At 39.8% G+C, this 14,689-nt stretch overlaps 1 protein-coding gene across 2 annotated transcripts in view; it reads right to left on the bottom strand.

The window, feature by feature from the left end:
- Positions 1-14,689, bottom strand: part of phaf1 (phagosome assembly factor 1) — a 126,142-nt gene that overhangs the window by 45,151 nt on the left and 66,302 nt on the right. For both annotated transcript variants that reach the window (XM_072279396.1, XM_072279397.1), the window contains exon 4: positions 9,524-9,567. In XM_072279396.1, coding sequence (XP_072135497.1) covers positions 9,524-9,567 — 44 coding nt within the window. The remainder of the gene's footprint in view (positions 1-9,523; positions 9,568-14,689) is intronic.

Below are 14,689 nucleotides of genomic sequence, written 5' to 3' on the forward strand. Positions count from 1 at the left end.
AAGGAGCCAATGAGTCAATTAGGCCTGCATTCTTTCAAGATCTCATCAAAATTTCAAATTCTTAAAGGACTTGGGGGGGGGGGGGATTGGTTATGTTTCCTATAGCTGAGGAGTCAGAAACCAGCATTCAGTTTCAGAATAAGGACTGGAGTACTTACATTGAGATGAGTGCGTTAGAGTTTGTGTATGTCAGAGAGAGAGAGAGAGAGAGATTGTGTATGTGTCAGAGAGAGACAGAGTAAAGATTTGAAACTCTCTACTATGGATGGCTGGGTAGGCTCAGTCACTGAGTTCATTCAAAACAGACTCATAAGTCTCTGGGTGCAAGAAAATCGAGTGATATGGGGATAGAGTCCTGAAGCAGGGTCTCAGCCCGAAACATTGACTGTTTACTCCTGATGCCGCCTGACCTGCTGAGCTCCTCCAGTGTTTTGTGTTGCTATGAGGACAGAGCAGGAAAAGAGTGTTGAGCTGAGAAGCGATGCCGGCGTGCCCCTTGAATCGCCTACGTCCTGCCTAGCCTTTGGTGTTTAGATTGAGGTAGGAGTCCTGGCAAAGAACTTGCTGCCCTGCCCTAGATTGTGTGGGATCAGTCGTACTGCTGGATCTGGTCCGTCACGAGTCCTCTACAATCACTCTGAGCACCGGTGCCCCACAAGGCTGAGTACTCAGCCCCCTGCTGTACTCACTGTGCACCCATGATCGTGTAGCCAAGTTTCCATCAAACTCAATATATAAGTTTGCTGATGACACAACAATTGTAGGCCGTATCTCGGGCAATGATGAGTTTGAGTACAGAGAGGAAATTAAGAACCTGGTGGCATGGTGCGAAGACAATAACCTATCCCGCAACGTCAGCAAGACGAAGGAATTGGTTGTTGAAGGAGTAGCGGACCGCACGACCCAATTTACATCGGTGGTGAGCAAGTGGAACAGGTCAAAAGCTTTAAGTTCCTCGGGGTCAATATCACAAATGACCTGACTTGGTCCCACCAAGCAGAGTTCACTGCCAAGAAGGCCCACCAGCGCCCTTACTTCCTGAGAAAACTAAAGAAATTTGGCCTGTCCCCTAAAACCCTCACTAATTTTTATAGATGCACCGTAGAAAGCATTCTTCTAGGCTGCATCACAACCTGGTACGGAAGTTGTCCTGTCCAAGCCGAAAGAAGCTGCAGAAGATCGTGAACATAGTGCAGCACATCACACAAACCAATCTTCTGTCCTTGGACTCACTTTACACCGCACGCTGTCGGAGCAGTGCTGCCAGGATAATCAAGGACACGACCCACCCAGCCAACACTCTTTTCGTCCCTCTTCCCTCCGACAGAAGGCTCAGGAGCTTGAAGACTCATACAGCCAGATTTGGGAACAGCTTCTTTCCAACTGTGATAAGACTGCTGAACGGATCCTGACCTGGATCTGGACCGTCGCCTCCAAATACCTGGACCTGCCTCTCAGTTTCTTTGCACTACCTTACTTTCCATTTTCCTATTTTCTATTTATGATTTATAATTTAAATTTTTAATATTTACTAATTTTTCCTATTTTTAATATTTGTAATCCAGGGAGCGGAAAGTGCAGAATTAAGTATCACTGTGATGATTGTACATTCTAGTATCAGTTGTTTGGCGACAATAAAGTATAAAATATAAAGGTGAACAATCATTCTTGAGCCCAAGAAAATGACACTGCAGACCCGAAAGAGCAAATGGCCTCCCGCTCCAATTTCCAATATTTTTAATGTAAGGTGAGAACATCAGCAACAATGGTGCCGCAGAGGAGGCTGTTTTTGCCACACACAGACATTACAGGTTGCAGAATCAAGGCAGGTGGGTGCAATTGAGCTATGGATGAATAATGAAGGATACAGCAGATCTGAGGGACTGACACCTGCTCCTGTCCTTGGGTTACCCAGGCGGGAAAGGGCAATCTTTGTTCGGAGTGGCCAAAGCTCAGTTCAGGGCTGAATAAGATGAAAAGTCTGGTTCAGTTTGAGACAGAATAGGATGGAGATTATAGCAAGGTAATGCAACATGTACCAGAAGCTAAAGATTGTTGCAGCTTGTCCAAGAATGGATGCATATCAAGGTGTAGTGTTTCACCAGTGGATTTGCTTGATTCAGATAATCCGAAAAGAAAATGGGTTGATAATAAACTTTGGTGTTTGTTAAGTTTTTACATATGTGACTGAAAATCAGTATCTAGTTCAAGTGTATCCCAACAGATGGATGGATCACTCCTCTCCCCACTACTCAGGACATTCTATCATCCATGCACCAACCAGACAAGCGTATCCACTTTCCTGCACGGGCATTGGTTGTCCTTCAATGACCACGCCAGGTCTTTCCCAGCTTATGTATAGCCCCTACATAAGAACCAAGCCCTGGGAAAACCAATGGGGTAGATTTGTTGGCTGCTGGGCTAAAGGCATCTTTGGATTGTGGTCACTGTGGGAACTCAATGTGCAGCTGAATTTCTGACTTGTAAGCTGTTTGGGTTACAAATAGTTGGTGGAAAACTTTTGTAACCTGGGAGGACCTGTACAGAAAAACTCCAATACCTTTTGGTCCTTGCAAGTGCTGGACCAGTAAACCTACAGGATTACTGCACTCCTAATAATACAAAACACACCTCCATTTCAGTTTTTATTACATATTACACAGTAGTATAATTAATTCTTCAGTTTTAGGACCGAGATTAGGAAAAACTTCTTCACACAGACAGTGGTGAATCTGTGGAATTCTCTGCCACAGGAAACAGTTGAGGCCAGTTCATTGGCTATATTTAAGAGGGAGTTAGATATGGCCCTTGTGGCTACGGGGATCAGGGGGTATGGAGGGAAGGCTGGGGCGGGGTTCTGAGTTGGATGATCAGCCATGATCATAATAAATGACGGTGCAGGCTCGAAGGGCCGAATGGCCTACTCCTGCACCTATTTTCTATGTTTCTATGAATCGGGTAAGTTAAAGGGGACATAAAGTATACAAGCAGTCCTGACCCCAGCACTGACTGCCTGTTGTTGCATTCCTGGCAAACGATTCAGTCCTTGCTCTGGGACCACCACTCTCTCTGCACATCTCACTCACTCTCTGGAGACCCGGCTCACATTCCAGACTGAAGTATGAGCCAACTACTAGACCATCAGGATCTGCAAACAACACCAGATCATCAGTTTTACTGCATCTGGTCGAAGACTACTATGGTGTCATTTTCTCTCAGGCATCACACCTATTTATCACAAATGTTATCTACAGCAAAACTTTGGCAGAGATTGGACAACAACCATTTAAGGTTCTTCCTGGCTTTCAAGACTTATCAGTTCAAAGGATGAACACAGATGAGAAGGTCTAAGCTAGGTGATCCTGTTAAAATGAATCATCCAAGATGACCAAAAAGGTCAGTCGATACTGACTGATTTCCAATCAAAAACTGTTTCCTCAGTGTCCATAGCACAGGTATTAATCATGGGCATTTAAAACCAAATGGCTGTTCAATAATATTTTGAAAAAAAGAATTACTTCGATTTCCAGTTAAGGTCATTGTGTTACTTGTTTTCTTTAATCAAATGATTAGTGATGCCTCATTCTTTTCTACATATTTTTTGGAAGTCAGTTCCCTTCCAGTTCTTTCATGGAGTACACTATACGTGACACATCTAGGACTTATATTTGAAATGGCTGGGCAAGAGTCCTACTAATTTTGAGCTCCGTAATGTAAGTGATAGTGTACAGAGTACAAAAAGCAATGCAATGTGTGTCACAGGTCTACTTCCATCTTAAAAAACCTTTTATCTCAATCTTCACTGGCCTTATACTCAAATACTTTGACAAATCACAACATTATGCAAATACTGTATAAAAACAGGTAGAAGGTGGCTTTTTGAATAATTTTTTAATAATCTGTAACAATTGTTGATAAAATTGTCACGTGTATTGCTTATGACGTTTTCAGGGAGGGCAGCAGTTAAAATTTCAAATCCAGTGTTGTGATATTTCAGGAATGCAAACCATTTGATCACATACTCCATAGAGTTCTTCTCAGATGTGTTTATGTGTGAGGTGACAAAGATCAAATCAAAAATCATTTCTTGATTTCACTAATTCTTGGTAGCCACTTCAGTACAACATTTAGTGAGACTAGTAAGAAAATCAATGGCCTATGCCCCCACAACATTCACACCAATCAACATGGGCATTACAATCTCCCAGTCTTCAATTATTGAACCTGTGTCTAGGATAATAAATTATTCTCTCAAATTAATTCTCAACTTTGGTCACTCTCAACCCTTTGAGACAATTAGATATCTTCTGAATAAAAACCTCACTTGAACTTAGCAAGAACTGCACCTTATTTGATAGTATTATTTCTAAAAAAAACTTATTCTTCTAATTTTGTAAGTTCACAGTATGGGACAGGTTCAAGTTCTATACAACAGTGTATATGTACCACTGTACAGATATGGAGGTTGGGACCTGCTTCTTGTGAAGAAAAGTTCTAAACTGTGAAATATGATTGTAAAGTATTAGTGATAATTCTGGTAGAGAATTTCAATACAAAGTCAGTTCAGATGCTGATTAAGCTTTGAGTCTCCATTCACATCTTCCAGATTTTCAAATTTAAAATTTACTTCCCATTTCCTTCCATGCATTTTTTCTTCTAAGAGCTTTATTTTCAAGACTAAAATAAATACTTAATTATATTATGTTCTTGAATTTCATCTCCAAAGCAAGAAATTAGTGGGAATATAAACTGTTCATAATGTTCAATCTGTGACTACAATTCAGTAAAGACAACTACAATCTCCCAAACCTCTGGGAATACCACAGCAACCTGACTGTGGTGATATGACATGTCAGAACGTGATTGCAGAGAGTTCTGAGCATGCACAGAAATGATAGAATGATCGAGAACATGGTACTGTAAAAACGTGGTTTGGTTGTTGCTGTAAATAAAAGTTCTATTTCTTCCAGAAGATGTTTCTTTATTTGTAACCCACAGTACATATAAATATAAAGAACACAACATGGTGTCAGAAGTTGTTCTGGAAGAATAATACGTTGCCTAATGCAGGACAATCGAAGATTAAAGAAGAGTTTGGACTGTTTTGGTGTCACTAACAGTCTTACAAATGGAAGGTTTGAAACTCCACCGACACTTCAATTGTCTGGGAATGTAGCTGAGAACTGGAGGAAATTTAAGCAACGTTTTGAACTGTATTTATCAGCGATCGGTGCTGATGAAAAACTGGAGAAAATTAAAGCTGTGCTTCTACTCCACGTAATAGGTGATGACGCAATTGAGGTACATAATCATTTTATTTTTGAAAATGGAGATAATTTAAAGTTGGAATCGATAATGGACAAATTTGAAGCATTTTGTATACTGAAGCGTAATGTGATGTACGAAAGGCATATTTTTTACATGTACACAGAGAGCTAGTGTAACTATTGATCAATATGTTACTGAGTTGAGACACTGGTGTAAAACATGCGAGTTTGGAGAACTGACAGACTCTCTCATTAAAGACAGAATTATTTGTGGCATTCGGGATAATGGTCTGAGAGAATGACTGTTAAGAGAACAAGACTTAGACTTGGAAAAAGCTTTGATGCTCTGCAAAGCTTCAGAAGCCGTGACGTCACAAGCTAAAGAACTTTTCATTGAGAACTGCAACGTAGATGCTGTAAAAAAGCGCGAACATATTAGAAAAAATAATAAAAGCACAACAAAACTGACAGAGAGCAAGATGTCATCTGAGAGAAAAAAGCTATGTGATCGCCGTGGGCAGCAGCATTGGCAAAAACAGTGTCCAGCGTATAGGAACATGTGCAACGACTGCGGTAAAAGTAATCATTTTTCATGCTGTTGCAGAAGTAGAAAGAAAATAAAACAAGTAAATGAAGTGCTTGAAAATGAACTTGAGTTTTATATAGACGTGCTTTCTGAAAACAAAGTAAGAATGACTGGACTATTCCATTCCAGGTGAACCAAAACAATATTCTGTTTAAACTTGATACTGGAGCACAAGTAAATGTTCTTGTAGAATCTGAGTTTAATGCACTAAAGCCAAGACCAAAGTTACATAAGACAAATATAAAAGTGACTGGGTATTCAGGTGCAGACATTCCAGTTAATGGAACATGTGTGGGAAAAGTATCACACAAAAATAGTGTGCACACACTTTCATTTGTGTTGGTGCCAAAAAATGTACAGTCAATACTGGGTTTATTTGCCTGTGAGAGACTGAATTTTGTGAAAAGAGTCTTAGTCCTGGACAGTGACACAGCGTCAGAATACAGTGACTTGATGAAAGGGTATGAGGACTTGTTCAAAGGGCTTGGTTGTCTTCCAGGAGAGCACACGATTAAAATTGACAACACAATGCCACCCGTAGTACATCCATGTACTTTTGCATTACGTCATCAACTGAAAACAGAGCTTGACAGAATGGAACGGCTAGGAGTCATAAAAAAATTGATGAACCAACCGAATAGGTCAATTCAGTTGTCATTGTTGATAAGAAAAATGGAAAACTGAGGATTTGCTTAGATCCAAGAGACTTGAATCGAGCCATTAAAAGAGATCATTTCAAATTGCCTGTTTGTGAAGAAATTATGTCACAGTTTGCAAATGCAAAGTACTTTAGTAAATTAGATGCATCGTCTGGATTCTGGCAACTTAAACTAGATGAATCGAGTTCAAAGTTGTGTACCTTTAACACTCTTTTTGCCAGATACTGTTTTCTTTGGCTTCCGTTTGGAATTGCATCAGCTCCTGAAGTGCACCATAAACCATTCACATGCTGTATGAGCACATTGAGGGCATAGATACTTCCATGGACGATATTATTGTTTGGGAATCATCTAAACAAGAGCATGACGCCAGACTTAGACAAGTCTTAGAGGCAACATGCAAGGCAAACCTGAAGTTGAATAAAGACAAATGTCAGCTAGGAGTGACCGAACTTACCTTTGTGGGTGATATCATCAGCAATGAGGGTGTGCGTCCTGATTCACTGAAGATTTCTGCTATTGAGAACATGCCAAGACCGCAGTGGAAAAAGGATGTTCAAAGGTTTATGGGAATGATCAACTACATGGGAAGATTCATACCCAATCTTTCGCAACAGCTTGCTCCATTGAGGCAGCTAACAGAAAAGAAAAACAAATGGGACTGGAATCATGAACAGGAGAAGGCATGGCAAAATCTCAAGAAAGTGCGCACTAAAGAACCTGTGTTGAAACTCTATGATGCTGAGAGACCCATCAAAATCTCAAGCTGGCTTAGGGGCAGTATTACTCCAGAAACATGATCAGGAATGGCTACCAGTGGCATATGCACCTCGTTCATTATCTGATCCAGAAACAAGGTATGTCCAAATTGAAAAAGAATTGCTCAGCATTATGTTTGCTTGCGAGAGATTTCATCAGTTTGTGTCAGGGCAATCTATTGATGTTGAAACTGATCACAAGCCTCTGATTGCATTGTTTCACAAACCTTTAAGTGACTGCCAATTCAGAGAATGGTGATCAAATTGCAAAGGTGTTCATTGAATGTGTCATACACATCTGGAAAATTCATGTACACAGCTGACACACTTTCCAGAGCTGTGGATCCAACAACAGAAGACAGTCACAGGGATGCTGTTGATGTTCAAGCATTTGTTGATATGATCATAGAAACCGTACCTGTTTCTGCTGAAAAGCTGGAACTGCCTTGTCTTGAGACAGAGAAGGACAAAATTCTCAGTCAGGTAATACAAGTGGTGATGGATGGATGGCCAGATAATAAGCACGACTGTACCTCAGAGGTACAAAAATATTGGAACCACAGATCAGAACTTTCTGTTGTGGATGGGATATTGTACAAAGGGAGCAGAATTGAGATTCCTAAAGGTCTCCGAAAAGAAATGCTGGGGAAGGCCACCCAGGTATTGAAAAATGTAAGAGAAGGGCGCAGGAAGTGATGTTTTGGCCCAGGATGAATCAAGATATTACAGAATTGGTGTCTTCTTGTCAAATATGCCTTAAATACCAACCTAGAGGCATCCTAAGAGGGAAGTGAACAAGTGAAAACAACCCTAAGGAGCCACTGCATCCACATCTTAGAGACTTTATCAGAAGGTAGGCATTGATCTTTTTGTAACTGACATCAAAGATTATGTATTAATAACAGATTACTACTCATTGTATCCTGAAGTGTGTGGTCTGAGCAGAACAACTGCAGAGAAAGTAATTACATGCATGAAATCAGCTTTTTCCAGACATGGCATACCTGATGAAGTTTTCACAGACAATGGTCCACAATTCAATGGCAAATGCATGAGACATTTGGCTGATGAATGGGGCTTTGTTCATACACCATCTAGTCCATTTTTCACCTCAATCCAATGGATTGGTTGAGAAGTCGGTAGGAATTATCAAGAAACTGACGCACAAAGCAAAAGATAGTAGAGGTGATTTTTATAAAGCTTTGCTAGCCTATCGCAGTGCTCCACTTCAATGTGGATTTTCACCTGCTTAGCTCTTGATGGGATGCCGTTTGAGATCCAATCTGCCAATCGATGAGAGCCTTCTGAGAACAGAGGGAGGTGAACAAGTGAAAAGATGGAAAGATGAACACAAAGCAAAGTGAAAGCGTACTTTGAGAGATGTTCTCGTCCATTATCTGACTGCACCAAGGAGATGAAGTAATGATACAAGACAAAATAAACACATAGATACAGAAAGCTACAGTACTTGAAGTAAAACCCAGATCATGCATGTTCCAAACAGAAGAAGTATTAAGAAGAAATCGCAAAGACCTCAAGAAAGAGCCAACTTCAGAGTTTCAGTTAACTGATGCAGACCAGACAAAACGTGGAAAAAACAACGAAACACAAGAACTGTCTGAATCACCTATTAGTGTTTGTAAACCCCCTCAGAGATTGATAGAGGCATGTTAAATTGTGCATTTGCTCTGGTTAACGTTGCTAATTGTTTTTCTTTTTAAGGAAAGGAAGATGTGGTGATATGGCATGTCAAAACGTGATTGGACAGAGTTCTGAGCACATGCAGAAATGATAGAATGATCAAGAACATGGTACTGTAAGAACGTGGTTTGGTTGTTACTGTAAATAAGAGTTCTATTTCTTCCAGAAGATGTTTCTTTATTAGTAACCCACGATACGGATAAATAATATAAAGAACACAACACTGACCTATGTGATGAAAGATTAATTCAGGGCCAGACTTTCCTCAGCAAAAAAAAACTGTCGTAGGAACTCAGTGGATTCTGTTGCAGGGTCACGACCTGAAACACCATCTTCATAGATGCTACTCAATTTACTGAATTCTTCCAATAGTTTGTTTTTTTTTTGCTCCAAATTTAGTATTTGTAGTCAGTCATTTCTCTAGATTTCCCTCAAACTTAAAACCAGCTGGCATATTCAGTACCCCTTGCACAGGCCACTGACCTGCACTTGGGACTCTGGCATAATTGCTTGTCTTGACACATACTACCACAATATAGTAAAACCACTCACCAGTACTTCAATTTAACTTTACTCAAGTCATAAACTTCAATCACCTAAGGAGAGAAGAAGATTACAAGATCAGTTTGAGCTGCTGACTCGATGAGACAAAAACTTCCTGGGCACCATATACATTCCTAAATTGAAAAAAAAACAGGAATGTAGAAAGTTGGTTAGAACTTACTGTTATCAATTTAGCATCATAGAGCAATAATCACTGCTCACTCAGCACAAGGCCTTGGCAAGGTTTCCAAAATAATTGCATAATTATCAAAAGATAGAAAGCAACCTACATTTTTCTGAAGGGATCTATGATCCACAACTTGCAATTTACAAACAAGTTACAAAGCATCCAAAGTGAGGAAACCTTAGTCTGCACAGTTAGGAGAAAAAAAGTTTAGTAGTCCTTACTGTACATTCGAATGGATAGATGAAAGGAATAGTTAAGATAAGTGTGCTAAGATGACTTCCAACCCATATTATGAATGGAAGTAACTAATAACTCTGCAGTCACTAATAGTGTAGACCTCTACAGGTTCTCTGGTAATAAATAGGACTTGATTCTCATCAAAAGGCTTGGATTCAAGGTCCGACCAACGTGGTAAAAACAATAAAAAACATAGAACATGGAGTTATAATGCCAGATAACTAGACTCTAGCAGACTGCAGAGAATACATCATATATTAAAGGTGCATTCCTTTGAATGAGATTTTAAACCAAGATCCTATAGATAGATTATAAAGATCCCAAGGCTTTATTATGAAGACTTTTATCCTTCATTTCAAACCTAAAAGTTATCCTTCAGTCAGTATTTCCAGCAAAAAAATTATTTTTTATTTAGTGATACAACACGGAATAAGCCTTCAGGCCCTTCGAGCCACATCACCCAGCAACCCCCAATTTAACCCTAAATTGATCACGGGACAGTTTTACAATGACCAATTAACTTACTAACTAGTACGTCTTTGGACCATGGGAGGAAGCCAGAGCACCCGGAGAAAACCCACACATTCCACAGGGAGGATGCACAAACCCCTTAGAGGATGCCGGATTGAACTCCAAACTCTAACACCCTGCACTGTAACAGCGTCACACTGACCTCTATGCTGTCATGGCGATAATTATGTAGCCATTATCACATTTTAGGCTCCATATTTAGGCCAATATTCTGCTTTGGACAATGTTAACTGCTGTGGGAAAAAGTCAGTCCTTCTAAAGTGCATTCACCATTGTAGAATACACATGTCTCATTATATGACTAGCAACACACACAAAATGCTGGAGGAACTCAGCAGGCCAGGCAGCATCTATGGAAAAAAGTTCAGTCGACATTTCATGCCGAGACCCTTCGGCAGGTCTGCCCGAAACATCGACTGTGCTTTTTTCCACAGATTCTGCCTGGCTGAGTCCCTCCAACATCTTGTGTGTGTTGCTCGGATTCCCAGTGACTGCAGATTTTCTCTTGTTTGTCTTCATCTGACTATATGACTTTGTGCTGTATTTTATTTATTGGCTTTGAAGCACTGGCCAAACCTTACTGAATAGGGTATTACCTTGGTGGGCAAAGGCCTGTTGCGGTTTAATTATTACTGCTGGGCAGAGATTCAGCTAGATGGAGAACAGCAGCTAAAAGACAATGAATGAAGAACTGAGTAAGGTATTTATGGATGCTCCTCATGTATATTACTGCCTAATGAGATTTCGCGATCTCACTAGTAAACTTCTGCTAGGGGTACTTGATTGTAGGTAGATAATTTCCTATAGAAATTCTTCTCAGCTAACCTCTCCAAGTTCCCAGAGAGTTTGGGAGCTCCCAGCCTCCCTTCTCTCATCACTGCAGCATTCTCCACCTAATGAAGCAGTGTGGCTTGCAGTGTGGCCTTATTGTGTTTGTCCCAATAAGGGCTGACCAAAAGATCACTGATATGAAGCCAAGTACTGAGAGATCTGACAATACACCCATAGAATAGTACGTACAGTACTGAAGCTGAAATGCAGCGCATCTTTACTAAGGGAAACCCAACAACATTATTCTGAGAACCTTGCAATCTATTGGGTATTTACAAAAAAGTTAGCTGCTATGCATTGCTACCGTAGCCCTCGCTAAAATAAGGAAAGAAATTTCTTGGCTGGTGTAACTCAGGTTAATTAAACCCGAAGACGTAATGTTAGAAAGCTCCACCTGTGGAGGGATGAAAATTAGGCTTACCAAATTAAAAAAAAGCTATGCAAGAACGAGGCGTGTCTGATGCAGCGTGGGAAAGCAAGAGAAATGCAGTGAACCTTTAGAAACTAAAGCTATAAACTGTTAGAAGTGGAATTAGTTGTGAGTATCTCTACCCTACTTACTTGAAAACCTCAGGGTGAAACCCCTGGAGGAGAGCCGATAGCAATAAAAGATCTATTGAAGCTACAGCTATAATAAGCAGCAGCTATAATGAGACAATGTCGGTAGAGACAAAAGTCCAAGATCTCTACCGTGTAACCAGGAATTAGTTGAATCATACCAAGGGATTTGGTCAAGTTTTTATTGTATAAGTTTGTGAATTGACTTTTGTGGATGATCAACTATTTCATCCAAAGATACAAGGCGGTGAGCCACCCAAAATGAGGAACCAGCACAGGAATGAAACGTTTCATGATGTAGAGGATTTCATATGGTTGGATGTATAAGTTTATTTTCATTCAAAGGACCTGAATTTGATTTTCTGCAAGAACTGATTATTTCTGCAAAGACCTTGATAAGTTACTGAACAAGATTTATTTTGTTTAAAAGTTGTGATGTTGGAGAATTGTGAGAAGAGTTAAGCTGTGTATATATAATTTTTGAATTTGAATTTGAAGACTTACTGACTTGAACTGAACCTGAAGTTAACCATAATACTTAAGAATAGGAATTCAATTATTTTCTAATTAGGGATAAATAAAAAGCAAAGGTTAGTCCATAAACTTTTAAACAGGAAATAACACTAGATCTAATTAGTTAGAGAAACTGGAGTAACAAAGGTTACTCTAATGAATCTCACTGATTCTAACTAAAAAGGAATTTGTTTTTTGTTTAATATCTATATTTGGAACCTAAGAGAATGTTGGAATTTTGTATTGTTCTTACTCATGTAAATATTTCATATTTTTTTAATAAACAAAACTTAAACAGAAGTGCGTGCTTTCTATTCACTGCCTCCTTCCAATATTTAGAGCTTCTGATGGCCTTCTAGCACCTAGTGTAGTACTATGTAATTCAATTTTTCTCATAAAGAGTGCAGTGACCATAGAAACATAGAAAACCTACAGCATAATACAGCCCCTTTGGCCCACAAAGTTGTGCTGAACATGTTCCTACCTTAGAAATTACTAGGCTTACCCATTTTTCTAAGCTCCATGTACCTATCCAAAAGTCTCTTAAAAGACCCTATTGTATCTGCCTCCACCACCGTTGCCGGCAGCCCATTCCACGCACTCACCACTCTCTGAGTGAAGAACTTACCCCTGACATCTCCTCTGTACCTACTCCCCAGCACCCTAAACTTGTGTCCTCTTGTGGCAACCATTTCAGCCCTGAGAAAAAGCCTCTGACTATCCACACGATCAAAGCCTCTCATCATCTTTTACACCTCTATCAGGTCACCTCTCAGCCCTTGTTGCTCCAAGGATAAAAGGCCAAGTTCACTCAACCTGTTTTCATAAGGCATGCTCCCCAATCCAGGCAACATCCCTGTAAATCTCCTCTGCACCCTTTCTATGGCTTCCACATCCTTCCTGTAGTGAGGCGACCAGAACTGAGCACAGTACTCCAAATGGGATCTGACCAGGGTCCTATATAGCTGAAACATTACCTCCCGGCTCCTAAATTCAATTCTACAATTAATGAAGGCGAATATACCGTATGCCTTCTTAACCACAGAGTCAACCTGCACAGCTACTTTGAGCATCCCCAAGCTCCCTCTGATCCTCCACACTGCCAAGAGTCTTACCATTTATACTATGTGGCATGAGATAAGACAATCCCTACACAGGTGTTAGTCGAGGATTTTTTGTTTGTTTTGTCCCATTGCCTTTTTATCAATGTTTTTGTTACTCAGTCTCCTGTTCCTCCCGTCTATTTTCTTTTCTACATCTCCCCCATGTTCTCACTGTTTGTGTTTGTTAAAACTGATTACAGAAGGAAATTGTAACTGTTTTCTCTCTCTATAGAGATGCTGCTTGATCTGCCTGATATTTTCAGCACATTTTCTATTCTTTTAGGTCCAAGCATTTGTCTGCAGTTTGTTGTTTGCTTTTTTCAGTGCTTAATTCCCTAGTACTTTTCTTCCAGAAATGCTGCCTAGAGGAATTTCTGATCTGATTTGCTCTTAGATGGGATTCCCACTTTTCTCTTCCCTCAAATCCGATCAGGTTAAAAATAGCATTCAAACCCACATCTTGCATTTTGCAACTGTCTCTGGCTTGGTTGTACTATGCGTGGATTTCTTTTAGCTCTGAAATAGTTTTGATAAAGGATCTCAGCCCAAAATGCAACTATTCATTTCTTTCTATAGTTGCTGCCTGACCTGTTGAGTTCCTCCAGCATTTTTTATTTGTTCCTCTGGATTTCCAGCATCTGAAGAAACTCATGTGTTCAGGAATTTCGTATGGAGTCTACAATTTAAACAGAGCTAATTTTTTAAAACACAGAAAGCACATTGGCTAAAATAGATTAGGAAGGATCAATGGTAAATGAACATGACAGACATTTGAATATTTTATTATTAAGGAATACATTCTTCCTAGAAGTTTCATGGTAAAAGCAATCCATCTATGGAGAATGAAATGGACTGCACCCCAGGGTTCTGAAAGAGGTAGCTGAAGAGATTGTGGAGGCATCAGATTCTTTCAAGAATCACTAGATTCTGGAATGGTTCCAGAGGAATCAGAATCAGGCTTATTATCACCGGCATGTGACGTGAAATTTGTTAACTTAGCAGCAGCAGTTCAATGCAATACATAATCTAGCAGAGAGAGAGAAAGAAAATAAATAAAAATAAAACATAAAACAAGTAAATTAATTACATATATTGAATAGATTATTAAAAAATGTGCAAAAACAGAAATACTGTATATTAAAAAATGAGGTAGTGTCCAAAGCTTCAAAGTCCATTTAGGAATTGGATGGCAGAGGGGAAAATTGCAATGCCATC

This window comes from Mobula birostris, chromosome 15 (genome assembly GCF_030028105.1).
Source record: "Mobula birostris isolate sMobBir1 chromosome 15, sMobBir1.hap1, whole genome shotgun sequence".
Taxonomy (NCBI): domain Eukaryota; kingdom Metazoa; phylum Chordata; class Chondrichthyes; order Myliobatiformes; family Myliobatidae; genus Mobula; species Mobula birostris.